This window comes from Cydia splendana, chromosome 10, assembly GCF_910591565.1.
Source record: "Cydia splendana chromosome 10, ilCydSple1.2, whole genome shotgun sequence".
Taxonomy (NCBI): domain Eukaryota; kingdom Metazoa; phylum Arthropoda; class Insecta; order Lepidoptera; family Tortricidae; genus Cydia; species Cydia splendana.
In genome coordinates, this window is record NC_085969.1 from 17155968 (window position 1) to 17173890 (window position 17923).

The 17923-nt window shown below is 37.0% G+C and overlaps 1 protein-coding gene across 1 annotated transcript; it reads left to right on the forward strand.

Annotated features, from left to right (window-relative positions):
* Positions 1-2063: 2063 nt before the first annotated feature.
* LOC134794376 (histone-lysine N-trimethyltransferase SMYD5) lies at positions 2064-6159 on the forward strand. The gene is made up of 7 exons (XM_063766177.1): positions 2064-2208; positions 2287-2414; positions 2705-2941; positions 3433-3670; positions 4057-4234; positions 4827-5041; positions 5926-6159. Exons 1-7 carry the CDS (start codon positions 2170-2172, stop codon positions 6037-6039), a joined length of 1149 nt encoding a protein of 382 aa, XP_063622247.1. The 5' UTR covers positions 2064-2169; the 3' UTR covers positions 6040-6159.
* The last annotated feature ends 11764 nt before the right edge of the window (positions 6160-17923 follow it).

Genomic DNA, 17923 nt, shown 5'->3' on the forward strand with positions numbered 1-17923 from the left:
TATACGCCCGCCCTACGACACATCAGATAGGTACACAAAGTCGTGCAAGGCCAGTTCACTTCCTAAGAAAGTTATGTCCCCGTAAAATTGCGCATGTGTGCGCCTGAAGCTTCTATGTGTGCTTTGGCCTCCTAGAAAAAGTTGCCAGTAATAAAAATAAAAACATTTTTCTACAGCAACATTGCTCCCAACTTACTTGCGCACAACCAAAACACTTAAAACTTAATTACACGCGATTAAGTTTTATAATGAATATTTGCTTCCAACTGTCTTTATCAATGTTCATAAAATATATGGAGGGTAGGTACGTCTACCCACCATAATAAAAAAATATATTTGTCAATGACTCTCTCCAACTGCCGTGGTTAAAGTTCATAACGAAAATTGTATTTATTATATCTTTAAATAATAAATACAACGTAGCGGTACTACCACTTAAGACTCTGTAAGTCTGTACCTACATGGATTACAGCAATGCACATAGAAAATGTGCTAATTGCGGAGCAATGGCTGTTGAAGATACATATTTGAGTGAAATTCACAGATTTAGTGGGTTCAGAAGAAACCGCGTCATAACCCATCTGGAAAGCGTATTAATTAACCGTGAAGAAATGTATGAATACAAGTTGGAAATCTGTGTAAAATGCCGTGTGTAAAGTGTACCTAGTGTATCTGTGTGTGTAAAGTGTAATAGGTAGGCATGCCTAAAGTTATTTGTATTATACTGAAAACTTTGTGAATGCGCTTTATTAATGTCTATTTTTTTATTAAGTTGTCAGGGTTTAATTTTCAGAGTATATTTCTATATGTAAAACATTTTTTTAATAAATAATACAATGTTATGAACATAAATATGCCTTTTATTTAAATCAATTGATAATACCACAAACAAGGGTTTACTTGCATCTTTCATATATTTCGTGATATGAAGATAACAAATATGTTTATCAACAGAATTACTATCTACCAATACCCGCCAGGCTAAACCGGTTGTCAACTTTAGTTCCATTGGTACACAACGAGGGCGCCACTAGTATAAACGTATAAACGGTTGGGGACATTTTTTTGTATGGAGTTACCGTTCTTCTCCTAGTGAGTATTATATTCTTTGGTTGTGATGCGTATGGAGTACAGCATGTGTGGCTAAGCCATTATGCCCTAAATTATGTACTACTTCATTAAAACTTAGTTTAACTGTGTATTTACTCTTTCCAAAATATTTATCTTCCTTAAAATGCAGCCTATAAAAACGGTCTTTGTCAATTGCTAAGTTTTTGATACTCAAAGCTTTTTCTCACCGATTTATGCATATCGGATCCTTGGAAAAAAAGGGGGATCCTATATTTCCACAATTTGTCGCACAATATTGGCGTATTTTGGAGAAAAAGGAGAATGTTTACAATTTATTTCAAAAAATGTATGTGATTTGGCAGTGACAGCAACTGCATTATGGAGGCGACACCTGGCGTGATAAAATGCCAGTTTGCCACCTCATTAATTATAGGTATTAGTATTAAGTGGGTAATAATATAATTTATGTATTACTACTCCTCCGGTTTTTTATTCATAAAAAATGCTGTCATAACGGTTATATAGGTTTAATAGTTATTAATTAGACGTTGCAGAGTAACCATGATGTTCATGATTGTAGATACATAATTATACTGAATTAAGTAAAGTAAGGTGTGTGAACGGTTTAGTTTGGTCTGCCTGAAAAAAATCTTAAACATCATTATTATCATTAATATTTTTATTTGAATGATAGTTTGCATTGAGGACATCACTACGAGTAGTAAGTAGCGTTTCTGTCTACGCAGACTAAGCAATAGAAGAATGTGTGTATTTGGATTGGTTTACTTGTACGTATATATAATAAATGTTTGGAATTTTAGTATTCATGTTGAGAATTATGTTTATTTTACTCGCCAGCCTATTTTTATTATGTCTCGCGTAACTCTATGAGTCAAATTCTGCGTAAATTGGTTCTTAAAATTGACGTTCTGAACCTCTCCCCCCCGACCCGCTCTTTATACCTCACCTCCCCCCTGCCAACATTTTACGCAAATCGCTGCTTTTGCGATAACAAATTAAAATTAAAATAATTCCTAACAATATCAATACATTTGGTAACGTTTAAAGTGAAAAGGCTCCCGAATAGCTAATATCAAAATGACTGGCTTCGAAATAAAGACATGCAACAGTAAAAAGGTATGGTAGCAAACACACTTGTAAATAGTTATAGGACGTAATTAATGTACTTCTTGCTATTAATTGTATCGTTTGCAGGGTAAAGCGATGTTTTCTACAAAGAATTACGAACCAGGTGATATCATTCTGGAAGAGGATCCTTTGGTATCATGCCAGTTCGCGTGGAACGCTGCATATAAATACATAGCATGTGATCATTGTATGAGGTTAGTAAAGTTAACATACTTTTATTTTTAAAAGTCAGGTATATTCTTTGGTATCTTTATTTAAGACATCTAAAATGATTTTGAGCAGTTACCATTTATAGATTTGTCAGTGATTAAACATATTTTTGGTACGTTTTATCTGATTCGCACACATATACCTACCTAGATTCAAAAGAAAAAAAAAACACAGACATGATACTGGCCTATCTTTACAAAGTAATAATAAAAGCTTTTCCTATCCAAAATCCTATAACATGTTAAACATTTCTAACCATAAAATTTACTCCTAGGCCCCTAGAAACCCCTGAGCAAAATGTGAGGCGTCTATCAGCCAACCCAGACATGGTGCTCCCACACCCAGATTCCTACATCATGTGTCTCGACAACATCACAAGTTGCGACCAGTGTGGAGCCTATTACTGCTCGGAGAGCTGCCGGCAGCAGGCATATGCGAAGTACCACAGGACAATATGCTATGACCCGAATGATTTGCAGCATCCTATTGTTGTGCTGTTGGAGGCTTGGAAGTGAGTATATTTTTATTTTTTTAAAGCATATAAATAATGTACAAAAAAATATCAGGGGTCTCAAAAAAATTGTGTAATAAACTGTATTGATTCCTTGCCAATGTATTGTGAAATAATGTATGAAAAGGATGAAACTAAAAAAAACTGTTGTAAAAGAAGAACAGAAAATTCAGTAGAATAATACACTCAAAGACATTTTATTTTCATGGACATAAAAATACTTTAACAATCCTTCAAATACCTATCTACCTAGATAGATGTAGTGCAGGGACGCCCAGCCAGAAACAGGTGGGCTGTCGATCACTCGTTTGTTACTTCATTCAGCCCAAAACCCTGCCTAATTATGCAAATAATTCCCTCCTAAATATGTTGTGGGTTTTTCAAAATTGTTCACTAAACTTAATTCTACTACTAGTATAGTTTGCTATTCAAATCAATATATGCTATTAAAGGTTTAAGATGTTTGAATAACTCCTTTCTTAATCTTCCAGGCCCCTCCACTACCCACCAGAAACAACCAGCATCATGCTCCTAGTCCGAATACTAGCCTACATCCAGCAGAGCTCAGACCCGAGTTCAGCCGTTGCCACAATCAAGCAGTTCTGCCACCGCACAATGAATGAAGATGAGGAGATTATGCACAAGTTACTTGGAGACCAGTTTGTGGATCAGCTTAATATGCTGAGGGAGCTTACAGCTAATGTTGTTAACGGGGATGCTGTGCAAGAGGTAACATCCAATTTCTATAGAGAGTTACTTAGAATTAGAGTTCTACACCTCTTGAATTTGAACCACAATGACATGTCATCCTCCATTATCTGTGGTCATAAGCAAAGTGGACTATGCATTGCAAATTGAATGTTTTGGAGATGTCTAAAATATTCTTCTCTAAATCAGGGGTTCCTAAACTTTTCGCCAAGCCTCCACTTCCTTTCCGCGGGTTAGATTGTATGGAATTTGCCTATTGTCGCGGACCATAGTTAGAAACCCTTGCTCTTTATCAAAGCTTAGGTAAAAAGGCTGCATTTGTGTACCATTTCATTTCTTTCTAATAATGAAAACAAATGTGTTTTTTGAAATAAGTTTTTTCTCTGAATTAATTATTTTTCTTCCAGTTCCTCACTCCCGACGGCTTCTGCAGCTTAATGGCGCTAGTGGGCACAAACGGGCAAGGCATCGGCACCAGCCCCTTAGCCATGTGGGTCAATTCGGTGGTGGAACTGACCCTCTCCGACGACGAGAGGAGGCAGCTCGACCTGTTCCTCACCAGGATGTATGATAAAGTTCAGGAGGGTGAGCATTTGTAAAAATAGAATCCCCGTAAAAACATATTGTGGGTGTTTTAGTCCATTTGATAGGCAATAGAAAATGTCCAAAAAGAGATTGAGGCAGTGAATCTATAGTAACTCAACTGCGGAAGTATGTCCAGTCAGAATCACAAGTAACAGATCACACTACGCGTCAGAAGTATCTACCATTCGCTAATAGCTTAAGAAAAAGATATACGTCTCTATATGTTGAAGCATTAAATTGTGCTAGATACTTTTATACTCGTATCTCTATTTGGAAAAGTATTCCAGGGTGGCAGATAATTTTGGTATGTTTTTCCATGCACTACTATTGGTGCTGACTGTACCCACCTTACTGAAGAAAACTGCTATCATCAGTATGAACACTCCTACGTACTCTGTAGATATGCAGTGTTATAGGTAAGGATTCTTAAAGCCCCCAATACATACTACTACGCGGTTGTGACACCAATGGAGATACAAGCATCCATAAGCTTCTGTGTTACTTCTGTGCTTCTCGTCCCCCCGGGCCCGAGTGTTGACCACCGTCATAGTACAAAAAAAAATTAAACAATTAAACATTAATTAATTTTCAGAATCCGGCTCCTTCCTAAACACCGAAGGCTCCGGTCTCTTCAAGCTGCAAAGTGCCTGCAACCACAACTGCGCGCCCAACGCCGAGTCCACGTTCCCGTACGGCAACCATCGACTACAACTTAAGGCCATCAAACCCATACGGCCGGGGGAAGAGATCTGTATTAGTTACTTGGATGAGTGCTTCTTGCAGAGGTCCAGGCATTCTAGGCAGAAAGTGAGTCACATTACTCACATTTATTATATATGGAATCATGTTTCAAAGTGCCTATAACCGCAATTGCTCGCTAAAGTGTACGTTCTCGAACGGCAACCACAGACTACAACTTAAGGCCATCAAACCTATACGGCCTGGGGAAAATATCTGTATCAGCGATTTGGACGAGTGCGTTTTTCAGAGGTCCAGACAATCGAATAAGTAACAAAATAATCTACTAGGAAATCGTCGGTTATTCGTCACAAACACGGCCAAACTACCCACTTTGGTTTCATCTGTGTGCGTTGCCTCTATGATACTTTAGAACCTTTAGATGTAAAAGTTGGTGCTTTGGTTGAGCGCGCCGTTTAAAAATCTATCTCTACTCGTATGTATACTATTTATAGACGTTATCCTCCTGAGACTAAATGTACATTACAATGTACATATTCGTGCAATCTAATTTGAACCTTTCATGAACCAGATAAAGTAGCCATTCTTTTGTTTCATTGCTTTTTAAAACAAACTAAATTCGTTCCAATTTACTTATAGAATAAGGTTCAAATAAAAAGATGAAAACTTTATATGCTGGGTCTTACGAGGTTAAAAGTCAGTTAATATAATTCTCCCATCTATGGGTGAATCAACTTTTTCTTGTCACTAGTTGCCATGGTTACGGTCTCCTGGTCACTCTTAAAATATTAGTTATTTCGTATTTAAATGAACCAAACTTGAAATTTTTGGTAGTTATAAGGCCTTTCCATAATGGGACATCTATTCTACTAAGCACGTTTGTAGAACATGGTACAGCAGCTCTTTTAAGAATCTATGCTACTATTGTCTCCTAGCTGATGGGACAGAATAACAACAAGATTGACCCCTATAATCAAACTTTCTCTCAACAGGAGCTCGCCCAGAACTACCTATTTGTGTGCGACTGCCACCGCTGCCTCTCCGAGTCCTCCCAACCAGAGTGCACCAGCGAGGAGGAAATGTCTGAAGAGGATGCGGATGACTGATGCTCTAACCTGCTGGCCTTCTGCTTGCTTGGCCTGTAATGGACCCTATGTGCAGTGGTTAAGGTGCAATTTTAAGTGGAAGTTGGCCGGCTGATAATAATGTATAGTGAATAAAATTGTGTAGCAAGTGAAAAGTGACTTTATTATACAGAGATTAACGTTCCGTTCAATGAATGATGCTACAATCTGCTAGTTTTCATCCTGAAGTAAAATTGTAAAATCAAACACTCATTGCACGTGAATACGTAGTGTGCTCTCTGTCACACCTACCCTCCGTAGACAAGTGTGACAGAGAGAACGCTACGTATTCGCATCCAGCGAGTCTTTAATTTTAGTATACCAGTACTTAAGGTGCAATTATGAGTGGACAGAGCCGTCTTTAAGCAAGTTCCCAGGAAAAGATCTCTATTGTGCGGACATTAAGGTTCAGTTTTAAATGTAAGGACAACGAATACGAAAGTAAAGTGAAGTGCTATGTAATATTTTTCTTTTTGCTGTTACTAAATAAGAATATACCAATAGGACCAAACTGCATTTCTTATTTTGTGGAAGTTATGTACTATTCTATGTTATATATACATGGGTAATCGCATATTTAGCGGTTTTGTGTAGTAGAATAGAATAACTTAAGAATTTTTTTTTATCTGCTCTCATTTAATTTTGTTTAATATATTTGTGAACATATGAATGTAAAGAAATGTTATATGAGTACAGTGAATACTAGGTACACTACTAATAGAGTATAGTACTACTTTACTAGTATATACTAGCATAATTATATGTAAAACATATAGCAATATGAAATATGAGTGTCCAAAACCTGTAGAGTATTCTGTAGTCTTTGATTATTATGAATATTTAGAAATGTCAATAAAATATGGGCTATGGGGCACTTCCCAAATCATATTTGATTAGGTATAAAAACATTACCCTCCTTCTGACGCAGTCGGGTAAAACATGTAATATAAACAGTAGGTATGAAATAGGTGTACAATTGCAAATAGAAAAGAATACATACCTATATACGTATAAATACTGTGAAATATCCTCTTGATACATTGTAATTATAATAATCCCAAATTACAATCACAGAGCTGAGAGATAGATAGAGAGGTAGGATTGCTAAAACAACGATTTCGCACACATACATACTTTCGGTTTTCAGTCATTAGCCGGGTCCACACAGGGCGCACATACGAGCGAGGCAATTTCCTCGCGCACAAAACGGCCAGTGTTCACGTGACTCGGCCGAGGCAGCGCGCGCGAGGCACGTCTACACTGGCCGTTTTGTGCGCGAGAAAATTGCCTCGCGCGTATGCTCGCTCTGTGTGGACCCGGCTATTCACCGCTCGCCCTCGAGTTGTGAATGTGTGCGTGTCGCGCCTAAATGAGAAAATCGGTATGTCATAAAACAATTTTGTCTTAGCTACCCTACTTTTGCTCATCTTTCAACTTTGTGATTACAATGATCGAAAAAGTTGCAAAATATTGTCAATATTACCCATAATTCTCACGTTATATGAAACAAAAGCAAGTGAAACTATCAATTAATCATGGAAAAATGGTCCTAATGGAATTGTAATTAAATTATTAGTATTGTAATTAAATTATTAGTGTTGTAATTAAATATGCAACGAAAGGTTATTATGCGCTGTGATTTAAATATGGCCTAGAGGGATTTAGATGTAGTCGGTCCAATTACTAGTAAGAAGTAGAACCTCTTTGGACGAGGGCTAGCTAGTTTGTTAGTGCACGACACCTTGCACTTTGTGACTATGCCCTGAAACTTGGCACAGTTGATTCTTAGCTGGTCATGAGTAGATAAAGACCGGGAGACCTCGAGAGCCACGTCTCATTTAGTGGGGGGGGAGGGGGGAAGTTCGACGCCGCCGCGCTTCACTTGGAGCAACATTTCTCTAAAACTGTACCTATTAGGGCATGTGATATATCATTTTCGGATAAATTAAGGATGAGGAATTTTTTTTTGGAACCAAAACAATGCACTTTCTAACAAAAAAAAACATAAAGTAGAAAAGACAAAAAAACGTATCTTGGATTTTTTCATAATTACCAATTTTTTTTTAAAGTGTAGTAGGAATCTGAAAACAAAAAATATATTTGTAAAGCTACACTTATTACGTTTAAGAAAATATATAGTTTATTATACAAAACTGTTGTTACATGGGAGATAAAAAATAATATTAAGCGTGGGCCAGAGTGATCTCAATACAAAATATTATTAATGTGGGAAAGTTACTTATAATTTGTTCTACAATCGTTTATTTTTTTAGTTTTTCGTAAATAACTCGTAAACGGTAGCCCACAGCAAAAAAATATCTTTTACGTAAATAATCTGTTTCAGATTTCTTATAAAATAAGTGGTACTTTTTTTGCTAAGATCAATATAAAAAAAAAATATTGAAGGGAGAAAATAAATACTAAGGTCCCCTTTTTTAGTCATTCGTAAATAACTCGTAAAGGATGGCCAATAGCAAAATATATTTTAACACATGAATAATTAGCATAAAATTTTCTACAAAAAAGGTTATTCAAACTTTTTCGCTAGGATCAATATTTAAAAAGGGGACCTTAGAATTTATTTTCTCTCTTTAATATCGTTTTTAATATTGATCCTAGCGAAAAAGTTTGAATGACCTTTTTTGTAGGAAATTTTATGTAAATTATTCATGTACTAAAAATTTTTTTGCTATTGGCCATCGTTTACGAGTTATTTACGAATGACTAAAAAAGGGGACCTAAGTATTTATTTTCTCCCTTCAATATTTTTTTTAATATTGATGGTAGCGAAAAACAGTAGTACTTATTTTATAAGAAATCTGAAACAGATTATTTACGTAAAAGATATTTTTTTGCTGTGGGCTACCGTTTACGAGTTATTTATGAAAAACAAGAAAAATAAACGATTTTAGAACAAATTATAAGTAACTTTCCCACGTTCATAATATTTTGTATTGAGATCACTCTGACCCACGCTTAATATTATTTTTTATCTCCCATTTATCAACAGTTTTGTATATTAAACTTATATATTTTCTTAAACGTAATAAGTGTAGCTTTACGACTGTATTTTTTGTTTTCAGATTCCTGCTACACTTTAAAAAAAAATTGGTAATTATGAAAAAATCAAAAATACGTTTTTTAGTCTTTTCTACTTTATGCTTTTTTTTTGTTAGAAAGTGCATTGTTTTTGTTCTAAAACTAGATTTCCTCATCATTAATTTATCCTAAAATGATATATTACATGCCCTAATAGGTATAGTTTTGGAGAAATGTTGCTCCAAGTGAAGCGCGGCAGCGTCGAACTTTCCCCCTCCCCCCCCCCCCCACTAAATGAGAGGTGGCTCTCGACGGCTCCCGGTCTGTATCTGCTCAAGACCAGCTACGAATCAACTGTGCCAAGTTTCAGCGCATAGTCTCAAAGTGCAAGGTCCCCATACAACGGTGTGCAGTAACAAACCAGCTAGGCGTTCGTAGTCTGTATTCTCAATAGAAGGGACACGTAGTCAACAGTAAACAATACAACTAGGAAATGTAGAGAAACGTAATCCTGAAATGGAAAGAAGTAAAGAGATATTAGATAAAGATTAAATCAATCTGACTCAATATTAGCGTTAATGTTGCAATCTAGTTGCAAGATAAAATAAGACAAATATGACTAGTATGACGTGAAGATAGATCATGTACAAGTTTAATTGAGTTATTTAAAAATGACCACACTATCCTTAATCCTTACACACAAGCAAAAGGGGCTTTGGCTAAGTATTTAACCAATAAAACTAAAACACTAGTTAAAAATATGGGTCGAGCTGGAAAATTATAGGAAATGTGGAAACAGCGTGGAGATATAGAACGAAAGTTAGCGCACCATACGAGATAAAATTGTCTGCAAAATAAATTAAATAATCGTTCAAATATGGACCTTAAATTCTTAACAACAAGATTCTCATTAAACAACACGTTTTGTCAGTTGTCAGTTCAAAATACTGTTTACCAAACATTTAAAATGTAAAAAATATATGGTTAATGAAGTCCTATCAGGGTACTAGAATGTGCCAAACATACTTAAGACCTAAGTATTACTTGTGTATAAGTACTATAGTTATCGCTTGTGTGCGCAAATAATATAATTATTAATTAAAATGAAGATACTTAAAGCTTGTCAATTAACATGTGATGGTGTTTATTATTTTTGTGAAGTTATTATGTATATGATTATGTTAGTCGTGGATTTCTAAAAGCAGGTTACTATGTTTTTATATATGTTTTGATTCTCTAAGGAAAATGGCTCCTAAAAAGTATACAACTAGTTTAATGAAATACGTGTTTGCAGTTACATTATGTTATGTAACTTCTGTTATTATATTTGATGTTATATTTATATGTTCCGATAAGCTTCTTTGAAATATACGGCAGCTTGTTGCTTTTGTTATGTTTGTAAACATAAATAAAATATCTAGAATGGATTTCTCATTTATTAATTGAGCCCTAACTTTTGTTTTCTTAACTAGCTTTCATTTATATCAAGGCAATTTTAGTTGATTACTCTGACTTGACTGCGTATTTAATATTTATGACTCTCGATTTAGTCCAGTCAATGAGAATACTTTTGGGAAGTTCTAGTTGTTACCATTGGTAACAACTGGGAGTTTTTCTCCTATGTTACCACTGAAAAAAAAATCTAGTACCTATTTACTACCTATTCACGGTAACAACTTGGTGGTAATAGCTGATGAATAAGCCAGGAAAACCAATAAGTTTTGACAGGCTGACTTGGAGACAGGCTTTCAACGGACCATCGTGAGTTGGAACCGGTTCTTGGTGTTATTTCTCGGAAAGTAAGTTTCTCGTGAAGCATCGTACTAGGCATAAGATTATGAACGCTTTAAACACTCGGTCCCGGTCGCCCCGTTTCCAGCACAAAATGTACGTACACATAGGTACGTGTTCTTGGCAGTGTTAACATATCCAAACATGCCACACTCGCGCCAGCGAGCAAATACAATTAAAAAGCGAGAAGGTCAATTTTAATTGCGTACGTTATTTATAATTATAGCGGTTGGTTATTACTATTAGCACTGTGGGTACGTCAACTCACGACGCTTTTACTTTTAAAGCTTCTTGGAGTTCATAGCAGATTTTCGTCGCTTACAGATTTTAGTATTGAACACAAAAAATTAACTAACCATTTTCAAGTTCATATCCTTAGAAGGGTTTCAATAAATATAGGTTTACCTATAGGTAGGTTAAAAAACACGCTACATCGATAGAATCGTTAGAAATGTAAAATCGCATTCGACTGGCATACCAATATCACAGAATATCGCTCATGACAAAATAAACGATATGATTTGCCGAACAATCTCAATTAATTAAAGTCGAAACAAGGTTCGATTCGTTCGAGCGCCTGAGGTCAGTCAAAGGAGTGCTTCAACTGATTGCTCTTGAGTATTGGAAGTCGCAAATTGTTTTAGTTTAATTTTATTGAGTTTACGGCCAATAGAGGATCATTCTGAGATTCCTGAGGGCTTCAGAGTAACTATACTTAAGCACTTGAAGTTTGTGTTGAAGATAGGTTATTTATGTTAACTTAAGTTTGAATGGGGTTGGCCGGTGGAAGTTTTTAGCAGATGGCGCCATCATAGCTTGCCCCGTCAATCCCTAGAATTGTGTCAAATTTTTGTTTTTTTAATACCCTGGATGCCAGCTCTTTAAGCCAAATCTCATAGAAAAAGGGGCAAGCTATGATGGCGCCATCTAGGCAAACCTTTGACAGTTGCCAACCCCATTAAGAGAGTGTCTCAAGTGTAGATACAGGCTGTTTTATTATCGTTCAATTTACATATTAAATAGGTAGCCAGTCTACTCTACACTAAGTTTGCACCGACACTTGGCAGTGACAATGTAAGAAAGCGCCACTTGGGCCACTTGGCACACACAAGACCTATATATAATAGCACTTGGCATATAATTTAGCATGGTCGGACTCAGTGTTTAAAGCCTCGTATATTTTAACAGATACTTATTTTCAGACAGTAGGCGGCGTTTTGCACGGCACCTGGAGGATCCGGAAAAATGCCGAGATCGAGGAGTTAGTGGCCGAACCCAATATCGTCGGCGAAACGAAAAAGCGCACAGACTTCGCTGGTTCGGTCACCTACTCAGAATGGGAGAGGATCGGGCTGTCAAGAGGGCGTTCTTGGGACGACCGACTGGTAGCCGTCCGGTGGGTCGGCCCAGGTATCGCTGGGAAGACAGTGTAGCGGCGGATCTGCTTCAGCTTCGCGTCAGTAACTGGCAGGAAGTTGCGCACGATCGGGACAGGTGGCACGCTCTCGTTTCGGAGGCCAAGATTCTCTTTGGATCACTGGGCCAAAATAGTTAGTTTTAGTTAGTTAGTTAGTTAGGCGGCGTTTTGCAACACGCTGCATCATAACATAATAGCTAGTTCTATAGTTGCACGTGTATTGAGTCGTTGCGGCGACGCGACGTCGCGCTATCATCTGACGCTTCCAGCGTTACGTGCTGCTGAATATTTATTCCTTAATTTAATACTGCTGGTAGGTATTTCTAAGATATTACTTTGTATTTACACGCGCTATTTTTAAGTGAAAAAATACCAATGAAACGCGTGCAAAAACTGTAGTTGTAAAAAATACCTACCAAGCTAATCCTAATACGATTTACCGAAATAACCTAAACTTACAAACAGCGAGAATTTAAAGAAGATTGAATTGTCGAAACAAACAAGGTTTACAAAAAAAAAACCGACCTAAAGTACTTTAACGTTATTATCCCGGACATCAAGTCACATTAAATTGTTTATTCTTTTGCGAGGTCACGGGCGGAATTCCGTAACTTTGATCTCGAGCGAGAAAAAAATGGACGAGAATCATTTCAACTGCTTTCATAAATGGGGGAGAATATAATTTATTCAAGAGATAATTTTCTCCCTTAAGGATAGGGGGTGCGAATGGATGTTTGCACTTGCATCTCCCTTGCCGGTTTAAACTTATTTTTTTATAGTTTCCGGTTGCCTGTTAGCGTCTTAACGTGGCCTTTTCTTCGGTTTAGGATTCACGCAAGACAGCGCAGAACTAACAACAGTAAATTGTGAATTTTGAGGATGTCCGTACAGAATGGAATGTGAGAATCTGAGCCAGAATGGCAAGCTGCTTGCGCACGGAAAAGCCGGCGAGCGTACAGCCCCCTAAATAAACTTTCGACAAGATAACAAACCTCTCTCAGTACAAAGTCGTAAAGGATTTGTCGCACTTTGTAGCATCGAATGCGCGTTGTATTTTCAAAAGGACGTAGCCCAGACCCCAGACCTCATATTAAACAGATAATATAGCAATACGCCAATACAGGCCATGAGCCTCGGTAATTAGAAACCATTCTAATTACCGACATCGAGTCTCAAAACCTTTCTATTCCGTAAAATCCGGTTATTTGAATCGAAACCTACCATCTAAAGGAATTCAAATTCTCCAAGTTTCACCGAATACGGACGGGTCTTTGCTCTTTGATCCTTCCGTCATAACGGCCCTTCAAAAATATTCGCAATACGATTACCCTGTACAAAACGTAATCGTAAATTGTGCAAATGTGGTTTTCAAAGGCTGGTCACCCTTCTGAATCTCTGCTTCACTAGTTGAATGTGCTAATAACGACCGATGGGAGGGCTAGATTTAAATTAAAACCACCCTTTGAAGAACCAAGGGTATTTAATTGTGATCCGAATAGATTAGGAGCTGACGGCCATTTTTCAGTACCTATGTTTAGGCAAAAATATACAGTTAAAGTAGAATGTGGTATCTATTCTATATTACCTATTGTTCAAGTTATTTTCCATTCATTGTATTTTGCTTCACAAACGTCTTTATAAAGCTAAATATAGGTACAATAAATATTAATGTGTTTTGAGTATCAGCAGGCTGCTTACAGTGCTTAGGTACTTGTAGTATTTATCCTACGACAGTCTAGATTTACTTTGCTGCCGGCTATTTGAGCTAAGTTGATTGTTATATTATCTGGGGGCACGGCAGTGCCCCCGCCAAGTCGAGCAAAACAAAGAGGCACGGCCGTACCATCCTTTTCTCGAAGCGATTCAGGCCATTTTCGACGTCCTGTAATTTTGTGCTGGCTGAAGCTAGAACCCTGAATTTTCAGTAATATATAAGTAGGGCTTAACATGCTTAAGATATATTCTCAAAAACTTTCAATTTGAACTTGTAGTTTAAGAATTATTGTACGTCAAAGTTCCTTATTTTCGACACTGACACACTCACTCACGATCATCATAATTCTAAGGTACTTCTAGCATACCCACAAGCTCCAAATTTTAAACATAAGTAGTTTTCAGCTTATCAAGCCATAGAAAACCTAAAAATATTGCAATATCAGTCACGTTTTAAAGCTCTAAGAACTGCATAAGTAAGTTTGTAATCCCATATAAATATATACTATTACTGTTGCAGTTCCTACAAATAGTAGGTAAAGTAAAGGTACACTACGATGTACGATGTGAGTATGAATCAAGATGTGTTTAGTTATGATATGTGTATACATAGTATGGGTATGAGTACCCGAAAAGAAGGACTGTCTACAAAAAGAGATGAGATCCCATCAAAAACATTACCTACATATATAAAGGTGCAAGTCTCGCAACGCTTCTACTACAAAAAAGTTTTGAGATGTAATGTGAAACCAAGTCGGTTATTTTAATCAGTGCCAGGGGGTGTTAAAACCATATCAATAAGATATCTTTAATTTGTAATACATATAATGACTTGGCAATCGCACATAATGCTTTACTCGTACCGTACTCGTATTTTCATATGTGTAATGCTCAAACTGCAATTAGCGCTAGCGTTATGTTCAATTAGAATTATTTTTAATACTTAGGTGACGATGATCCTTGTCATTATGCAGCCGTGCGATGGCCAAGTCATTATATGTATTACAAATTAAAGATATCTTATTGATACGGTTTTAATACCCCCTGGCACTGATTAAAATAACCGACTTGGTTTCACATTACATCTCAAAACTTTTTTACAGTAGAAGCGTTGCGAGACTTGCACCTTTTTACATGTAATGTTTTTGATGGGATTATGTTAACTACAATATCTTCAGCATATCAGCATCAAGGAAATCCACTGCCTCTCCAAAGGCGCTCTATAATGCCCCGACCCTTGCTTTAAGACACAGTGACTTCCTGCTCTCCTACATAACGTAGATTGTCGCCCCAAACCCCATCGAATCGGTCTTCGTTGGGCATTCCGACGTCTGAAAAATTAGAATACTATTCGAAGAAACGCCACTGGCTCTTAGTACTAGAATATTGTCAGTTGCGCCGATTTAAGCGGGTTGTACGATAATTGGCGAATTTTATGCCCGAGTGCGTTTGTCGCGAGGACCGCCCGGCTGTAAATATTCGACGCAGAATTGCCCAGGGTAATGAAAAATAGGTTGGATTTAAATCAAATAAAGTGTCCTCATGAATAAGTAAGTGGATAGAAATGAATAATTAGGTATTTAGGTATTGTTAAGTCATTTATTTTCTTTTGATTAGATCTTTTCAATATTGACAAAGCTGGATTTTATTTGCTTTCCGACTAGACTTTGTGTGAAGTAGAAATTGGCTCAATATCTGCCATAAAAGTAGTAACTAACTAGTAGTAAGTAACTAGAAATATTACTAAAATTGTGTATTATGAGCCAAATTGTAGGTATAGGTTGTTTAAAAATATGAGAACCGGCTCGTTAATGGCTTAGAAATAAAGTCGTGTAATTTTAAAGCATTTTGCTATATATTTTATCAACAACTGTATGTGATAAAGTTGCGACTCATAATAAAACTGCATTTCATAGCCTTCTTTATAGCAATATGTACAGAATTTAGAGCAGCATCGCAATATAAACCGTCACGCCGTTTGACCCATGCGCTGACCCCTCGGCGGGGCGTATGTCATAAACCGCTATATTGCTATCATAACTAGGAGACGCCTTATATGAGGCGCGCCTTCTGACCCCCTGTAGACTATGTATTCACGAGACATTTCGTACTTCATTGTAGGCTCTCTAGTGTAAATTGAGCCTTAAGGGGCCCACTGATTAACAGTCCGCCGGATGGTATCGGCCTGTCAGTTGTTCGGAACTGTCAAAATTTTGTTAATCAGTGGGCCCCTAAATTTTCCTTATCTTAAGCTCTTTCCTAGTTATATGTTACAGACGCCTGGGATCGGTTCAGCTACCTACCTTACCTCAGTTAGTTAACTTTAGCACCGGTTAAAAAAAGTTTATTCGGTTTAAGTATTAGTTATACAGTGTAAGTGTTGGTGCCCATTTTTAAGTAAGCTTTCTGTTGATTTTGACCTTCCTACCAGTCCGGAAGAGGCAAAGAGGTTGATACGTTATGAATAGGGGCTTGATACTAGTAATTGAGATACAATAGCTTGGGGACAATGGAACATGCACACACAGACCAAATTAAGCCTTGGAGAGTTATTAACTGTCATTTGTTTTTAAAGTTTAGGTAGATTTAGAGCTTGTAGAATCTATAAGCTCCTGCCGGTCTGTAATCCTTAGCAAAGTTGAAATCTAATCTTTAGGTTACATAACTTTACTTTAGAATTAATATATTATATTGAATTTATATCGATCTAAATAGATCGATTTGTGAAAAATTGTATTGTTTGCTTCATACTAATCTTCTACCTAACCAACCAACCAACCAACCAACTGCGCAACTTGGTAGGGTGCTTTCTGGGCATTGCGGTTCTGTATGGAGGCAGAGGAGACGCCCTTGCACATCCTCACAGAGTGCCCTTGCTTAATGCGCACTCGTGGCTTAATCCTGGGCAGACACATATTGAGCCCGGAGGAGTTAAAGTCTGTCGAGATCAAAAAGATCCTGCAGCTGTTCGAAGTTGCAGGTTTAGATCGACAGTTGTAGTAGGTGGCGATCACAATAGATCAGGGATGGTCGCAGTGATACATAGGCTATGGAGCCTTATATAGCCCTAACAACAACAACAAGAAGAATCTTCTACCTAGCGTTATCCCGGCCTTTGTGCTTCATACTAATATTTTAAAGAATACATTTTCCTAAATTGTATCATTTTTTTTGTTAAATTTATGTCTAGAAAATTATAGGTGTATTGTACCTAAACCTTTCTAAAGACTGTAGGTACTCCCTTATTCATATAACTTTACGGGCCTGATTTAGTTCAATTATGTTTTATCCCTTTCTTACAAATACATAAGCTAAAATGACAGATAAGGACAAACGATTATTAGCTAATTGAGGTTTGTAGCGCGTTTATGAATAAGGGGGTTAACGTATAAATCCAGCGTTTTGGTAAACCCCTTTTCTGCTTTCGTCGTCCTGCATGTTTGATCAGGGACTATGCTACTTACTCTCGGCTTCGCATTGTATTCTAATCTTTTCCTTTAAAAAGTAAGAAGGTAAGTACCGTAAAATGGGGTGAGTAGGGACGAAATCGAAGTTCAAACCTGGATAAAAGTTTATTTTTATATGTGGCACATTGATTTGTATACAAAAATAAGTGTTCCGGATGTATGAATTTTAGTTTGTTAATGATAATTTGTTGTTTCATTTCATAGTTTCAACGATAAACACATAATAGTAGGCAATCCCAGCTCACCCCGTAGTTGGGGTGATGAGAGATTTCCTACTAAGGTGAGTTTTGAAAATTGTTGGATCGACACTTTGGAATTTAATTATGAACATTATAATATTGTTATTGGAATATATAATTTACGTAGCAGTAGCCTGTAAAAACCATCTCACCTCTCTGTCATCCCTCCTCACCCCATTCATAACCCAACTATCCCTACT

Excerpts from the sequence above, each read along its gene's own strand:
- LOC134794376 (XM_063766177.1), top strand. The coding sequence starts at position 2,170 with ATGACTGGCTTCGAAATAAAGACATGCAACAGTAAAAAG. Across the intron at positions 2,209-2,286 it reads AGACATGCAACAGTAAAAAG|GGTAAAGCGATGTTTTCTAC; the intron begins GTATGGTAGCAA and ends TATCGTTTGCAG. Across the intron at positions 2,942-3,432 it reads GTGCTGTTGGAGGCTTGGAA|GCCCCTCCACTACCCACCAG; the intron begins GTGAGTATATTT and ends TTAATCTTCCAG.